This window comes from Barbus barbus (genome assembly GCF_936440315.1).
Source record: "Barbus barbus genome assembly, chromosome: 27".
NCBI lineage: Eukaryota > Metazoa > Chordata > Actinopteri > Cypriniformes > Cyprinidae > Barbus > Barbus barbus.
This window is the reverse complement of record NC_136755.1, coordinates 17,555,946-17,572,178: the sequence shown is the minus strand read 5'-3', so window position 1 is coordinate 17,572,178 and position 16,233 is coordinate 17,555,946. Positions and strand designations below refer to the sequence as shown.

The 16,233-nt window shown below is 37.5% G+C and overlaps 1 protein-coding gene across 1 annotated transcript in view; it reads left to right on the top strand.

Moving 5' to 3' along the window:
• The window catches only part of LOC306846787 (CUB and sushi domain-containing protein 3-like), a gene marked incomplete at its 5' end in the record, with an annotated part of 460,366 nt that overhangs the window by 363,832 nt on the left and 80,301 nt on the right, over positions 1–16,233 (top strand). The window contains 6 exons of the mRNA XM_079380399.1: positions 8,990–9,103; positions 9,697–9,792; positions 10,747–10,950; positions 13,237–13,361; positions 14,289–14,385; positions 15,729–15,833. Coding sequence (XP_079236525.1) covers positions 8,990–9,103; positions 9,697–9,792; positions 10,747–10,950; positions 13,237–13,361; positions 14,289–14,385; positions 15,729–15,833 — 741 coding nt within the window. The remainder of the gene's footprint in view (positions 1–8,989; positions 9,104–9,696; positions 9,793–10,746; positions 10,951–13,236; positions 13,362–14,288; positions 14,386–15,728; positions 15,834–16,233) is intronic.

Genomic DNA, 16,233 nt, shown 5'->3' with positions numbered 1-16,233 from the left:
GCTCTCGCAACTCTTTACCTTTTCTAACCCACATCAGGTCTTAAAGTCTCTACTAATGAGCTGACGAGTTGAATTTGGGTGTGTTAGATGAGGGAGACAGTGCTGGGGTGCTTCAGGACAGTTTTGAAATCACTGCATTTCAGAGACATGTTCTTAAATGTGACTCATATTTAACAAATACATGCATGCACAGTTTTAAAGCAGCTTTAATCACCTTTTTGATAACTTCATGACTTAACTGGCGACAATACAGCATGCGCTGCCATATTTGTGCATGTGATTAAAGAGCATGTGCTACGAGCACCATATAACAGCTGACAGGACTGGAAAATGTATTTTTTACTGCATATGGACTGATAACATCTCATCTGACAGTTGTTCTACTGAAGCTCCTTGTCACCTGTTCTGTTTTCATTTTACTAGCTCCATTTTAGCTAGCTCCACTAAAAAATATTGAGATGGAAGATTGCATTTTTGAAAAACAAAAATATCTAGAATGTATGCACATTTATATAAATTATTGTTAGAAAATATTTCAGAGATTGTGTACTGTTTTATGTATCTTTAACCCTTATTTTGGAAATATATAAAACATTGGGTCTGTGAGGGTTAACCACTACACCACACACACCGATAGCTTACTTAAATAGTCAGCCAATGTTCAGAGCTGCCTCAAGTGTTTGTTTCTCCCTCAATTTAATGTAATGACAAAAAGAAAAATCTTTTCACCTACTGCAATGTCTATGTTTAGATATAAACAGACTTTTAGAGCTACTCCCCTCCATTTTCTCATTCTCTACAACTACGTGCAGCATGTATTGATTCCTCTGTCCCCACCATGTGGTGAGCGGGGAAGGTGCTATCTATCCTCGGCACACAGCATTGCAGATAGAACATCCTTCACTGATAACAGGCGCACAGGGGGCAGTGATTTTTTTTTTTGCTACCTTGCTGTATTTTCATTCCTGTCTGGATATTTTGTGTGTGTGTATTGGACAAGGGGTTCAGGGTTCATATGTGTTATCTATCAATTATTCATATGTAGGGGAAATAGCTTTTGGGGCATGTTTACAGGATGGTATTTCATGTGTGCCGTGAGACAGAACAAACCCTGAACCTTTGTAGCGTTATTGGCTACAGATATGAAGCGCACAGCTGAAAGAATATAGTGTTTAGAGAAGTCGAGTTTGAGGTTTGAACATTTCTGCTGATTTGTCAATCTACAGTGAAGGTTGTGCATGTGTGTGTGTCTCATCCTCGCTAGCTTCTCGTCTGCACATTCAATGAGCCCCGCGGAATCTCGCACCTCAAAGAGATCCTGGCAGATTGTGCGAGAGCATCTCTGTCCCTACGGGACTAGGCATTGATGTGTGAGGCGGATGGTCCAGCACATGCCTGCAAATCCAGACAGGTGTGCTCGGAATCAGAGCAAAGACCTCTGCCTTCTAGCCCTGAGCAAGAAGATGGCCCTGGGGTATAAATCTCTGCTTGAGTGACCTCTCTCCTCTGAGTCTAACTGAAAGACCCTCCATGTAAGGAGAGAGTCTAATAAGAAAACAAAGACATGGAGAGGCTCTGACAGCATACTGAACAGTGATATGATAGCATTTAATCCCATTTTATTAACCAATGTCTTTGCTACTGACCTTTCGATGATCCAATTCAATAAGCAAAAATGACACATTTGTTTCATTTTTGTTATTGCTGAATAGTTTTGTACTTTCTTCTCCTGTGTCATATTCTTCATGCAATTTGTTTGAGCTGTCCCCTCTACTGTACAGACGTGAATTTACATTTCCTTCAGCCAGAGGCGTATACATGTCACTTTTGAAGTGCTTTTACATTTGTAAAATAACTTTTTATATTAAAAACAAAAATGCAAGCCCTGCCCAGATTTAAAAAGTAACTCAAAAATAACGTAACGCATTACTTTCCATAAAAAGTAACTAAGTAACGTAGTTACTTCATTTTTAGGGAGTAACGCAATATTGTAATGCATTACTTTTAAAAGTAGCTTTCCCCAACACTGCTTATTAATGCTTTGTTCTGCATGACTGTATTTTAGATCCCTTAACCCTACCTCATACACTCTAAAAAAATGCTGGGTTAAATACAACCCAGCATTGAGTGAAATATGGACAATGGCTGGCTTAAAATGAACCCAAAGTTGTAAATTAAAATTCAAACACATAATTGCTAGAGGCATTAGCAATAATCAAAAGGTGAACATTTATTAATAAACAATTTAAAAAAAAATCATTGTTATTTATTCAACTTATTAATAAATGTTAATTTGTTGAACATATTAATAAATGCTAATATCCAACCTATTTTGGGTTAATTTTAAGCAGGGAATATAGTAAAAGATTTTGCAATAGTTGAGTTAAATAAAACTACCCAGAAGGTTAGGTTAAACATTTAATGACGAATACTTGGGTTTGTTCATATTTCACCCAGTGCTGGGTTATTTTTAACCTAGCATTTTTTAGTGTATCTAAACTTTCTAAATTCTCCACATCCACCTGAGACACATCCCACCCTGTCCTCATAAGTTGTTTTCGCCGCTTGTACGCTCTTATCACATCAAAGATGGACGGCTGCAGACTAATGGAGAGGCACTGATACACATGTCTCCAGAGGGAAGACGCAAATCAGCAGACTTGTCCACTCCTGTCTCCTGCGTTGACCCCTTTGCAGACTTGACTGAGGGGGTTATCTAATCCAGGGCCTTTTGAACTTGAATAAACACCTGAATTGAGATGGAAATCCAGGCCTGAGGTCCAAAGTGCAATGTTGATGTGCTGTGCTTGCATTCAGCAGCAGCCCAGCTATATTGTACCCTCTGTGTTAATTAAGCAGGAAAGGAAAGATCTCTGCCTAGCATCATGTAATTTAGGTAAAGGGGATTAGCTGAGGTCTTTATTAGTTCTCTACGAATTTAGTAAGGACTTAAATAAGCAGGTCATTTATGCTTTATATTCCATATGTTTATATATGGCGGAGCACTTAGCATGTTGGGAAATGTTTTAGCTGGAGCACTCACATTTAATTGCATTTTTTCTGTACAGTAAGGTTTATGGAACCCTAAAGATATTGGGTTATTGCCTATTAACATCTGTGCAATATGACTGGACATCCCGGTTTCATTGTAAATTCATGTATTAGACATTTTCACAGCTCCTCTGAAGGTTTTATTGGACTTAATATGAGCTGATGACTTGATCAGCCATATCTAATCCAATCTTAACCTAACCTGGAGTCATGCTTCAGGCGCAAAACATTCAACATTTGACTTTGCGATCTGAATTCTTTTTTTTTTTTTTACTCTTTGCTATGAAAGCTGAAAATGAATACATATTCTATTAAATTCCTGAAGGGATCATTCATCCAAAAATGAAAGGTCTGTCATCTTTTATTTACCCTCATGCTGTTTCAAATTTTTATTCTTCTGTGGAACTCAAAAAAAGATATTTTACCAATTTTATGAATTGTTGTTGTCTGTGCAATAATGGACTCTTTGACTTTCACAACGAAAGTTGAAAGACTGTAATTAAAATATCACATCTTGTGTTCCTCACAAGAAAGAAACTCAAACAGGTGCGGAACGATGTGAGGGTGAGTAAATTAACAACATTTTCATTGTTGGTTAAACTATCACCTTAGCATTAGTCTCAATATTAATTTGAGTTGCTTGTAAGGTATTTGTTTTGCTGCAACAACAGGGTGATTCTATCAAGGGCTATTTTTATGTTGCTCTTAACTGCAAGAACCCTGCAGGACTGGTGTCCCAGCATGCTTTGCAGATTATGCTAATGAAGGTAAATTGAAATCATGCCTCTCTCCACCTGAGTTGTCACAGGGAGAAGGAAAGGTGTGTCCCCTCCCCGTTCACTTCTGTTTCTTTCAGAGAGCAAATTGAATTGGTGATCCAGTCCAGCTCCAGAGATGGAAAGACAGGGGGAGAGGCAGGGAACCACAGAGCTATTTTTTATTTCTGAATTGTGTAAGTCATGAGAAAAGAGGGAAAAGGTGTGAATTAATCACAGGCCTCATTTCCATAGCAGCCGGTAAGCATCTGTCAGAGTGTGTTAAGCGTAAGAGGATGTATGGAAAAGGCCAATCTTCTGCAGTGGTTAGGAGCTGTGCAGTGCACAAAGAAACGGTGAATTAAAACCAAAGCCCTTTCTGAGAGCACATAGCATGATGAAAACAAGCATGTGAGTGATGCTTGTCATACATACAGCTATAATGTGAAATATTTATTATTATTTACCCATTTTTCTGTATTCTTTGAATAGAAAGTTCGAAAGAACAGTATTTACTTGAAAAACTTTTTTTGTAATGATCTAAAAATCGTTACTGTCAATGTACCGATTAATGTAATACGTCTTTGCCTAATAAAAACATTAATTTCTTTTTTTTTTTAAATTACTGACTCCAAGCTTTTGAATGGTTGCGTATCTAATAGTTCTCACAACACAAAATGGGGCTTGTGCATCTAATGCTTTAGAGTGCTTTTAAATGCTTTTTAAAGTGATGGGACACAAAGTGTACCCTATTAGTGGAAAGTGCCAATACTATAAATAGAAATCCGCCCAATTAGTATTCTGTTTGTGAGCTGCTGGAGGCGTGTGCAAACTATCAGAGCTGTGAATATTGATTCGTGCATCCAATCGTTTTATCTAGTTTTTTTAGTTTTGTTTTTTCTATTCATTTCCTGTCAGAGTGTCACCGAGATGCACAGACCGTTGCTTCATCTCGAAGCACTGCTCACATGTCATGCACACATCCAGCTTCAAATGGCACTTCTCAAATAAGGGCTACAGGAAAGCAAAAGGAAATGTAAGCAATGGCATCAAGAAGTTAAAAATGAACTGTGTATCAGATATCATTGAACTCCAACTCCTGAGTGCTCTGTGGATCCTGCAAAGGAAACAACCTTCTCAGTTGTCTGTAAATGTAGTATAAATTCCCCTCTAGTGACAACTATACTTTTTTCTTTTTTTTTTTTTGTAAATAATACTATTTTTTGTAATCTTATTAAAACTACTTTAATATTTGAGCATTGACCCTACTTAATGTGGTATTTAGAAGTGATTGCAGCTTCAATGTGTTTAAATGATATTGATTTAGCGTCCTAAATGCATCAAGTTTTTGACTCAGTTTAGTAGCACTTATAGTAGTCTGACATCTGAAACACATAAATATATACTTATTTTGAGCTGTACTAACTAAAATGCACTTGTTTTGTGCATTGGCAATTAACTGCTTAATGTTTTGCACTTGACATGTATTTTATTGTAAAATATACTTATTTTGAGTTCTGCTATTTGACATTACATTTTAATGTCATATGAATATTACATAAATACATTTAGTCTACATTTTGTTGTCCCAGAACAGTACATTTTAAGCACAATTTCTCTCAGCTTCACTATACAAAAGCAGTCCCTGATGAAGATGTCACCCTGTCTTCATCTTTAAAACTTTCCCAGAGTAGCAAAGCGATGCATTAGTGACCCCTGGCCTAATGTAATTATAATGGGTTGAGTATGATTACAACCATGTACTACTTAAGCCTTGTACATTATTAATAGGTGTGTAAAAGGGATCCGTCTTTATAAAATAAATGAATAAATAAACTGTAACCTGGCACAATATCATTGCATTTTTCTCCGTCCAAATTGATTTGTTTCTTCTCATTGCCCCATTTTGTTTGGTGCATGCGAGCGAAACCTTAACGGGCACAATTGTTTTCTGACATGAAGTGGTAATTGTCTTGGCATCGCTAAAGCCTTGGAGATGGGGAAACTCAAGAATAATGCATTGAGGACCGCCACTATCTGCGCTTCTATTGTTCTTATCAAAGGCATAGGGGACAAGAGTACTCCCAGCACACACACTGGCAACAGACTTGACAAGCCATGATTCATTTTCCAGAGTTTGCAGCCACCTTCAATAACAGCCTAATTTTATGAGTACCCACAATGCACACTACACTGTAGTTCAATTCCAAATGTAGAAATTTGCCTACTGCCTACATAGGCACCTGCCGTCTGTGGTCACATCCGAATTGAAATTAAACCTCATAAGAGATTTGAAACACATAGGCAGGAACTGTTTGGTTTGGTCTGGTTTTGTCCGTAATCTTAAATTGATTTTTAACTGAACTTGATACAATGTTTCCTTCCATCTGTACACAGCTTTGGTCTTGGTTTTTGCCTTCCTAAGCCAGTGGAAGTCATTTATAAGAAAAGGGTTACAGACATAGACGTATGACAAAGTTTTCCAATGACTTCAGTTGTGATTTCACTGACCAATATCACTTTCTTTTTGATGTTAGTCAGTGAAATCAAACCGGTGAAAAATGCCATTTGTTGTCCAGAACTGCACAGCAGGTGCCACTGTATGCGATGCCAATAAAGCCAATCAGGTCCAGGTGATTAAGCTCTTTGTTTACCTCCAATGACAAATAAATCCTTTTTTTTTCAGATTTGGTTTCTGCAAGAGTTTGATTACACGCTTGTATTACCGAGCAGAGAACTGTTTAATCACACAGTAGCTATGCTGAGAATATGAGGTGCTCCATCGATCCTCAGAGTCCTGGTGAATCACTGGAATCGGTGCCAGATTTCAAAGACACTGTTAGGGATGTAGTCTGAGACAGCAGTGGCCCTGAAATCTTTGTCCATTCACTCCATTTATATCAACTGTATCTGTGCCCAGAACTAATTTTTGCATTTTGACGCTTGAGGTTTCTACAGTCATGGCCAAAAATATCGGCGCCCTTGCAATTCTGTCAGAAAATGCAACACTTCTCTCAGAAAATTGCAAATGTTTTGGTATTCACGTGCTTATTGTTTTTGTTTGCACTGCAACAACACAAAAAAACAAAGAAAAGTCAAACTTTTCACACAGAACTCAAAAATGGACTGTACAAAATTATTGGCACCTTGTCAAAATTGTTAGAAATAATTGGTTTTCAAGCATTTGATGCTCCTGTAATTTGTATTTACACACCTGTGGCAAGTAACAGGTGTGGGCAATATAGTAATCACACTTGCAACCAGTTAAAATGGAGAAAAGTTGACTCAACCTTTGTGTTGTGTGTCACACAGAGCATGGAGAAAAGAAAGAAGTGTAAAGAGTTGTTTGTGGTTTGAGAGAAAAAATTGTGGAAAAACATGGACAATCTCAAGGCTACAAGTTCATCTCCAGAGATCTTGCTGTTCCTGTGTCCACTGTGCGCAATATCATCAAAAGGTTTACAACCCATGGCACTGTAGCTAACCTCCCTGGACGTGGACGGAAGAGCACAATTAATGAAAAATGAAGAATTGTTCGAATATTCAAGCTGATCTGCAGACACAGGATACAACAATGTCAGCTCGCACTATCCGTCGCCATCTGAATGAAAAGGGACGCTATGGTAGGAGACCCAGGAGGACACCACTGCTGACACAAAGGCATAAAAAAGCAAGACTGGAGTTTGCCAAAACGTATGTGACAAAACCACGATCCTTCTGGGAGAACGTACTGTGGAGAGATGAGACAAAAGTAGAGCTTTTTGGTAAAGGACATCATGGCACTGTTTACAGAAAAAGAAATGAGACCTTCAAAGAAAAGAACACAGTCCCTACAGTCAAACATAGTGGAGGTTCAAAGATGTTTTGGGGTTGCTGTTTCTGGCACTGGATGCCTTGACTGTGTGAACGGTATCATGAAATATGATGATTACCAAAGAATTTTGGGGTGCAACGTAGTGGCCAGTGTCAGAAATCTGCGTCTCCACCAGAGGTCATGGGTCTTCCAGCAGGACAATGGCCTGAAACACACTTCAAAAAGTACTCAGAAATGGTTACAAACAAAGCACTGGAGAGTTCTGAAATGGCCGGCAATGAGTCTAGATCTGAAACCAATAGATCACCTGTGGAGAGATCTCAAAACAGCAGTTGGGAGAAGGCATCTGAATGACCTGCAGCAGTTTGCAAAAGAAGAGTGGTCCAAAATTCCAGTAGAGAGGTGTAAGAAACTCATTCATGGTTACAGGAAGCGACTGATTTCAGTTATTTTTTCCAAAGGGGGGTGCTACCTAATATTAAGTTAAAGGGTGCCAATAATTTTGTCCAGTGCATTTTTTGGGTTCTGTGTAGAATTGTTTCAGATTTGACTTTTCTTGTTTTGTTTTTTTTTGTGTTCCAATGCAAACAAACAAAAAAAAAAAACATGTGAGTCCAAAACATTTGCAACTGCAACAATTTTCTGAGAGAAAAGAATTGCAAGGGTGCCGATATTTTTGGCCATGACTGTATATTTAAAGCCTTTTTTCCCAATAAATTTCACCATGACAACTAGAGAGAGATGACAGTGAGGTCAGTAGAATCCATATGCGTACAACTTGTTTTTTCCAAAGTTTTGGTTGTCTTACAATGTTTTGTTCAATCTTCTCTAATCCTTAAAGTATATACTGTAGAGTAGGGATTTGATGTAATGATGATGAGTAGCATACTAATGATGTTCTCCTAATGGTGGAAACATCAAAGCATCAGACAGCAAATGAGACTGTAACAAGTGCGCCCAGTGGAGGACAAAACCAATGCACAGTAGCACTCAGCATGGTACCAACACATAATAGGGAGATGTTACAGCATGATAGCCAATTTAAAAGATTTAAATAAACATACAGGCTTATTACCTCCGAGAGCTCTCGCTGGTTTAAAATGTGCAGATCTATTGAAGAAAAATGATTCTGCGTAATGTTCTTGCATACGAGTACTTAGTGCCGTCTAATTGGGAATCTGAATATGTGAAGTAAGTGAAGAATACAGGCAGAAAGCCTTTCAAGATAAATTTGCTGCTTGTAAGCTTCCAGCTGGGACCTTAACAGTTGAGGGGTCACTTGGGTTTGTGTACAGTATGTAATTATTGTCATGTTATGGCCAATGTTTTATGAAATATTATGACACTTTGTCTGTTTTTCCCCCTTTAGTTCTATTTGGACAGTTTGTCCTGTTCCAGACATCTTTGAATGATGTTGTGGACATTTATGATGGGCCAACACAGCAGTCCTCTCTGCTGTCTTCTCTCTCTGGGTCTCACTCAGGTACATACTTTACATACAATTGGACGCATTACCATTCATCACAAGCCATTGTTCAGGTGTGATACTGTTATTGCAAAACATAAAAGAGGTGCACAAAGAATTGATGTTGCATTTTCTGTGCTTTAGGACTGCATTAAGTCATTTGATATCTATTCCATAGCTTCAACACACTGAATATATTTAGAACATTATAAAACAAATCCTGTTTTAAAAAGGTATGGTAAATTTAGAAGAAATACCATGAAAGAAGAAAATGAACTGCTACTAGTGACAAGGCAGAACGAATTACGTGTGTTTATCTCATAATCTGTGTTCATCACATCTTTTGGACCATCCTGTAGTAAATAGAGGCATCCTTCAGTGGCTTTTTAGCTGAAAGGCAGTTATTGCCATTTGATTGAACAGCCACATGGGAGTTCAAAGTAAAAAGAGACCTTCTATTCAGGCATTTCCCCTCTGCAAATATACTTCTCTATAAGATGCTTTTGAAGCCAAAAGAAGCAAAAATGATGCTCAGTGCAGTGATTTTTGATGTGTACAGATCACTCCGAAATGCAATTTTAAGATTTATTTACTCCTTGTCTGTTTTCCAGGTGAGTCTTTGCCCTTGAGTACAGGAAATCAAATAACTATCAAGTTTACTACAGTTGGAGCGGAAACTGCCAAAGGCTTTCATTTTGTCTACCAAGGTCAGTTTTCAGCTCTATTAAAAATATATATGTTTATATTTACTCTATTTATACAGACTATTGAGAATATTTTTGGTCCTTCCTGGTCAGTATTTCATGTCTGTATTCCAAAACATATCATTATAGAGGACATTTGTTTTATTACAGTTGAATGTATCATAAAGGTTTCCTGTAGCCTTTCTTTGCTAAATGTGGCATGGAATATACTTTTTTCCAGGGTATTTAGCCTTTTTACAGCATTATTTTCTGATCACTGTGCTTTCTGTATTATGTTATGCTCAACACTTCATTTTTTTTAAACGAAAACAATAACTACACATTGTTTAAAAATCTTTAAAGAGCTACACAGGACCTTGAAATGTAATGCCCTGTGTTCTAAAGCATGCTGGATATCTTTTTCTGCTTTAACCCTCGCCCACACATCTTTATTTTGGTACTTTGGGAGTCAATCAAACTGACTCAGCCTCTAAGTCCAAAAACTTGTCTATTCCAGTTTAATTATTATATTCTCCACCTTTTAGATTGATAAGGGTTTTTGCCATTTAAGATATACAGTTATATATGTGTTTGATTTGGTTTAGCAGTGATGTAAACTGGCATTTAAAAAGATATCTGCGATGTTACAAGCAAAGGAAACCAGTTGATTCCAGAATTCATTAGCAGGTCAAGGCCTGACATTTTCAAGTTGTGTTTGTTCCACTTACTGTGGATAGTATGAGAGTTTCCAATTCAGTCTTTTTAAAGGAAGATATGTACATTGAATAAAGGTCTTACGCTAACAGATGCCTATGTTATTTATTTATTTTCGATTAAATACAATTCTGCTGCTATTTCACCTCAAAAGCATTGAGCCACAGTCAAGGCCATTTCCTTATAAATAGAAACATAAAAACACTCCTTTATGAGGTAAAACTCTATAAGTTTGCATGTTTCTATTGTACACTCCTGTCATAGCCGTACCAAGGACCAGTGCCACGCAGTGCAACTCTGTTCCAGAGCCTCGTTTCGGCAAACGCATTGGCAACAACTTCGCCGTGGGCGCGTCAGTGATGTTCGAGTGTAACCCAGGCTACACGCTCTACGGCTCCACTGCCATTCACTGTGAAACCGTACCTGATGCTCTGGCTCAGTGGAACGACACGTTGCCCACTTGCGTCGGTAAGTTCAAACCTCGCCAGGCCCTGAGAGTGATGCACAATCGATGTGGTCTTTTGTTTTCACAGATTTGGTTGTGTAACCAAGCATAGTTAGCTGAATGATACATCACCGCGAAACAAAATGCAAGCTGAAGTAAAACTGTGCAAAATGTGACAGGGAGTTCCTTTTAGGTGAGCAGAGTTAATTAAGCAGATTTTGTTGCAGTTAGCACAGGGAAACAGGCTGAGGCTGACAAAGCGTCCATGCGAAAGCCAAATATCATGATACAAACAGACACCTCTTCAGCTGTTTACTCAAGTTTCAGGAGGTATTTAGTAGTATAAAAGGTCTGATTTTAACAAGCCACCTCTCTTTGTTTTGTTTGACAGTCTCTGCTAGTATTTCTTTCTCTCTCACTAGAGATTTTGGATTGCTATGCAGTTATGTTTTTCTTGCCATATTTAGGCTAGGTAAAAAGAAACCCTCCCCAGTACACAAACCCAAAATAGCTGAGATAGCAGGCCAACCATGTAGCAGTATACTAAGACAAGGCTAATCGACTAGGTTACTGTGTGTTAAGCAGTCAGGCTAATCAGTTAGTGGCCTGTTGAAATAGCAGGCTAGCTGTATGGAATATATATAATATAACTTTATGTAATGTGATTTTTGACACAATCAGGCACTGAATAGAGTATCCATTAAAGGGTCTTTCAGTCAATAGAACTTAAGGGTTTTCGGTGTGTTTATCTTAGCAAACTATGATGTTGTTAGTATACACTACTATTTAAATGGTTTCAGTAGGTAAGTTATTTTAATGTTTTTGAAAGAAGTCTCTTATGCTCACCTGCATATGTTTGATATATTTGCGCAAAAATACAGTAAAACAGTAATCTTACAACTTAAAATAACTGTTTTATAATGTAATATTTTATTATTTTTCAAATGTAATTTCCTGTGATGGGAGAGCTGAATTTTCTGTAGCAATTACTCCAGTTTGTATTAGTTGCCACCTGCCATTCAAACAGTTGCCAAGACACAGTCATAGTCATTTTTTTTCCCAGGAGTCACACCTATGTTATGTTCAACCAATCTTATGTCAGGCATCTGCTTTATCGTGTCACAATTTGTTTTATTTCTCTGCTCATCTCTGTGTATTCTGCCTGAAAGGTCAGTGATCTGTGATATTTCACATGATTACCTGAGCGCATGGTGCATTCTATATATCACTGGTTAAAAATGAATGACCCCAAAATTGCAGGGAAGTGAATTTGGTTAATAATTTAAGAAACTGACAGATATATTGAGCCCTGCTCCATCTCTAGCCTCCCTGTTTCTTCTTGCTCTCTGTCCCGCTCCCTTTCTGTTTTTGTTTTTGTTTTTTGTCAATGTGGTACATCAATCAGGATGTCCCTACCCCCTCGTAGCTGTTTAAACAAAGTGATTGGCTTTGACCTCTAGATTATCCCCTTGTCCTTGACAGATAGCATCTTACCTAAGCATAGGATAACAAAGACAGTTCTGCCCTGCCAGAGTCAGATAGCACCCTGCGCTTTGTTATTGACAGATCCAGTCTGTGGCTTCTAGTGCTGCTATAGACAATAGTTGGCAGCACTTCAGCAAACAGGAGAAAATTGCTAATTCACATTATTTCCTAACTTATCTATGCTTTGGTGTGCTTTTTAAAGGTTCTCCTAAAATCCAAATTCTGTCGTCATTTTCCTACCCTCAGGAAACTCAAATGAGTTTATTTCTTCTGTTGAAGAATGTTTGTAACCAAACAGTTGATGGTAGCCATTGACTTAGTATGGGAAAAAAACACAAGGCTACCGTCAACTGTTTGGTCACCTTCTTCATATTTTGTTTTAAACAGAAGAAACTCAAAGAGGTTTGGAACAACTTAAGGGTGAGTAAATGGTGACAGAGTTTTCAAGAATCATATCATATATCTTGTATATCTTTTTCATAATATATCTTTTCCATTGCTATTTTTCATTGTGCTCTAATACAATGGCATTTTCTTCTCATTATAATTATTATTTTTAGTTTACCTAAATGAAAACCTAGTTGGAAGCTGATTAGAGGAGCATAGCAACACCTACTCAGTATCAGTTTTAAAAAAAACAAGTATATTTTTAAAGGCGGGAAGGCATCAAGGCCTAGTCGTGAGTAATCACACAGCAAAGTTAGCTTTGATTATTCATCAGAAGTTGCTTCTCTTTTGTACCTAGGCTGATGAATTCCTTCCATTTAATTGAAAGATAATGCTCATTGTAACACACTTTCCTGTCTTTTGGTTCGTCTTCGCAGTGCCTTGCGGAGGGATACTGACAATGCGTAAGGGGACCATTTTGTCCCCGGGTTACCCGGAACCCTACGATAACAACCTCAACTGTGTGTGGAAGGTGTCTGTTCCTGAGGGAGCTGGAATCCAAGTGAGTGGAGGAACTTGTTTGAAATTCCTCAAATTAAATGTTTCAGACAAGAAGCGTCAGTGATGGAAACACTACAATAAAGGGAATTCTTTATGTCTAATTAATTATGCATAAGGCAATGTTTAATTTTAGAAATGATGGGGAGTACATTTCTACAAACTTCAGTGCCAGTCTGTTTCTTCACCTCGCCTGTTTTTTCTGATTGTAGTAATTTTTTTTGATGGAGCATTAAGAGTGTTTATTGAATTCTCACACTGTGTTTACACTGGACTCATCCAAATACAAAAAAACACAAAAATCACTCTCATTGTACATTGTAATCAGGGAAACGGTCTGCACTAGAAGTATCTGTTGCAGTGTGCCTTGACTTCTGTTGACAGTCGCCCAGTTTCTATTTTTAATGCTGCATTAAAATAATATTCTTAGTGTGGATTGTTTTGCTATTAATATTCTTCAATATATATATATTTAAATGACCTTCACAATTATATCAAAGCCATACTTCTGTTCAGAATTTGAAATATTATTACAATTTAGAATAACTGTCTATTTTAATTTATCTATTTATTTATTTATTTTATTTCTGTGATGGCAAATCTGAATTTTCAGCAGTCATTTCTCCAGTCTTCAGTGTCACATGATGCTTCAGAAATCATTCTAATATGTTGTTTACATGCTCAGGAAACCTTTATTATTATTTACTGTTACATTTACTGTTATTAAATTGAAAACAGCTGTGCTGCTTAATATTTTTGTGTGCAAACCGTGATTAAAAAATAAAAATTATTTACTGACCTTGAAATTTTTTAACGGTGGTCTTTGTCAACCTATACGATTACCTGTAAGATTTTATTCAGATTTACTGTTCCTGTTGGTGTGTTATTTTGTTCTACCACTTCTTACTCATTTATTTTGTTTATAAATCAGATCCAAGTTGTTAGTTTTGCCACGGAACATAACTGGGATTCTCTGGATTTCTATGATGGTGCAGACAACAATGCACCCAGACTGGGCAGCTATTCAGGTGAGAGTTCAACTACCAAGAAATACATACTTTTTCCTGTTTTGGGTTTGATATCTCTTGACTGAACATATATTTTCTATGTTATATAGCAGGGATTTTTTTTCCAGCTGTTACAACATGAGATTTTAATTTAATATTTCTAAAGTTTAATAATCAGTTTATGGTCACATGACATGCAGATAAACAAATTGTAGAATTATTTTATTTTATTTTTATTTAACATTATATTTAATAATTCCTAAACTCATGAGTTTGGGGTTTAAAATATGGAACAGGAATAGACTAAAGTCTGGACTAGTGTTGCTGTGGATAGAGGTTATTTTTGTAATCAAAAGGAATGAGGTTGGTTACACAGCGTTCCTCTGGTGAACGTCATTATTCAAAAATATCTCTGCTGATTGCCTTTATTGACCAATTAAAATCAAGTATTTCAGAAAACCACATAATAAGCTTGTGTTATTCAGGTCTTAATTAACATTAAAGGAATATTACATTAGGAGTAATGGAATGCCTCTATCCAAACAAAATTATCTTTGCTCTTAGTCTTTACAAGAAATGAATTCAAATGAAAACATCAGAGATTCCTCGCTAGAACTTGATATCATTAATTGAGTCACACCTTGAAGAAAGTCATTTGTTTTTCATTTTTGGAGCCAGGAAACTTGGAGGAGACACATCCTGCTGTTTTTGGCTAGCTAATTAATTGGAATGTCTGGCAGCACATCTAATGGGCACTGCACCTCACCACTCAGCACTTTATTTGTTTGTAAATAGAGCGGCCAGATAAAGTGTACTGATGCTAACAGCTTGTCATTGCTGAGCTCTGATGGCTCAATGGTCTTCTTGTCATCAAGAGACAGTGAACAGTTTTTTGAAACGGTGATTCTGGGCTATTCCTGGAAGATGGGAAACACTGCTTTATAGTGTCCTGTTGGGAACTGTGACTTTATCTTGCTTTCAGAGACAGTCAAGGTTTTTATGGCTGCGCTGCGGGAACAGTAACTGAGATGGTTCCAGCAGCTCAGAAGTTGACCTCAGAGTTGAACTGTACAGCAGGAAGTATTTAAAACAGCGAGGGTGCAGTGCCACAAGACAAATGGTAACAGGTGTACCAAAACTTTTCATCACAGCATGGACATTTAAGATGTTCCCATTAATAAAAGTCTGATGTGGTCTTAGGACACATTTTGGTATGCTCGAAACATCTTTGCTTGGTAATCCACTTTATCTGTTTCTTATTTCAACCCCAGCTAATGTGATTTTGACTGCAAACGTAAAGAATTGCAGCTTTTCATAATCTTCTGCAGTTCATTGCATGCATAACACAGTTTCTTCTTTATCAGGAACCACCATTCCTCAGCTCCTGAATAGTACATCTAACAACCTCTACCTGAACTTTGTGTCAGACATCAGTGTGTCAGCAGCAGGCTTCCATCTAGAATACACAGGTACGACACAACAGCAGAGTGTAACAACATTACTCTATTGATTCCTTTCAAATGACCGAGTCCAACAGGACACTGTGTTAAATAAAGCCTGCATGTACAACCCCACCCTAGACCTTGACCTCTTGGGAAAGTCTTTAGCTTTTCAATTTTATGTGCACGTAATTTGTATTGGATGGATGAATGGATAGATAGATGGATGGATGGACAAATGAACACATGGACGGATGGATGGAAAAATAGATTGATAGATGGACAAATGGCAGATAGACAGGCACAGTAGATAGACACAATACAAAGACAGACTCACAAAAGGATGGTTGGATAGATGGATGGAAAAATGGAAGTATAGATGGACAAATGGCAGATAGACAGGCACAGTAGAAAGACAGACTCACGGATG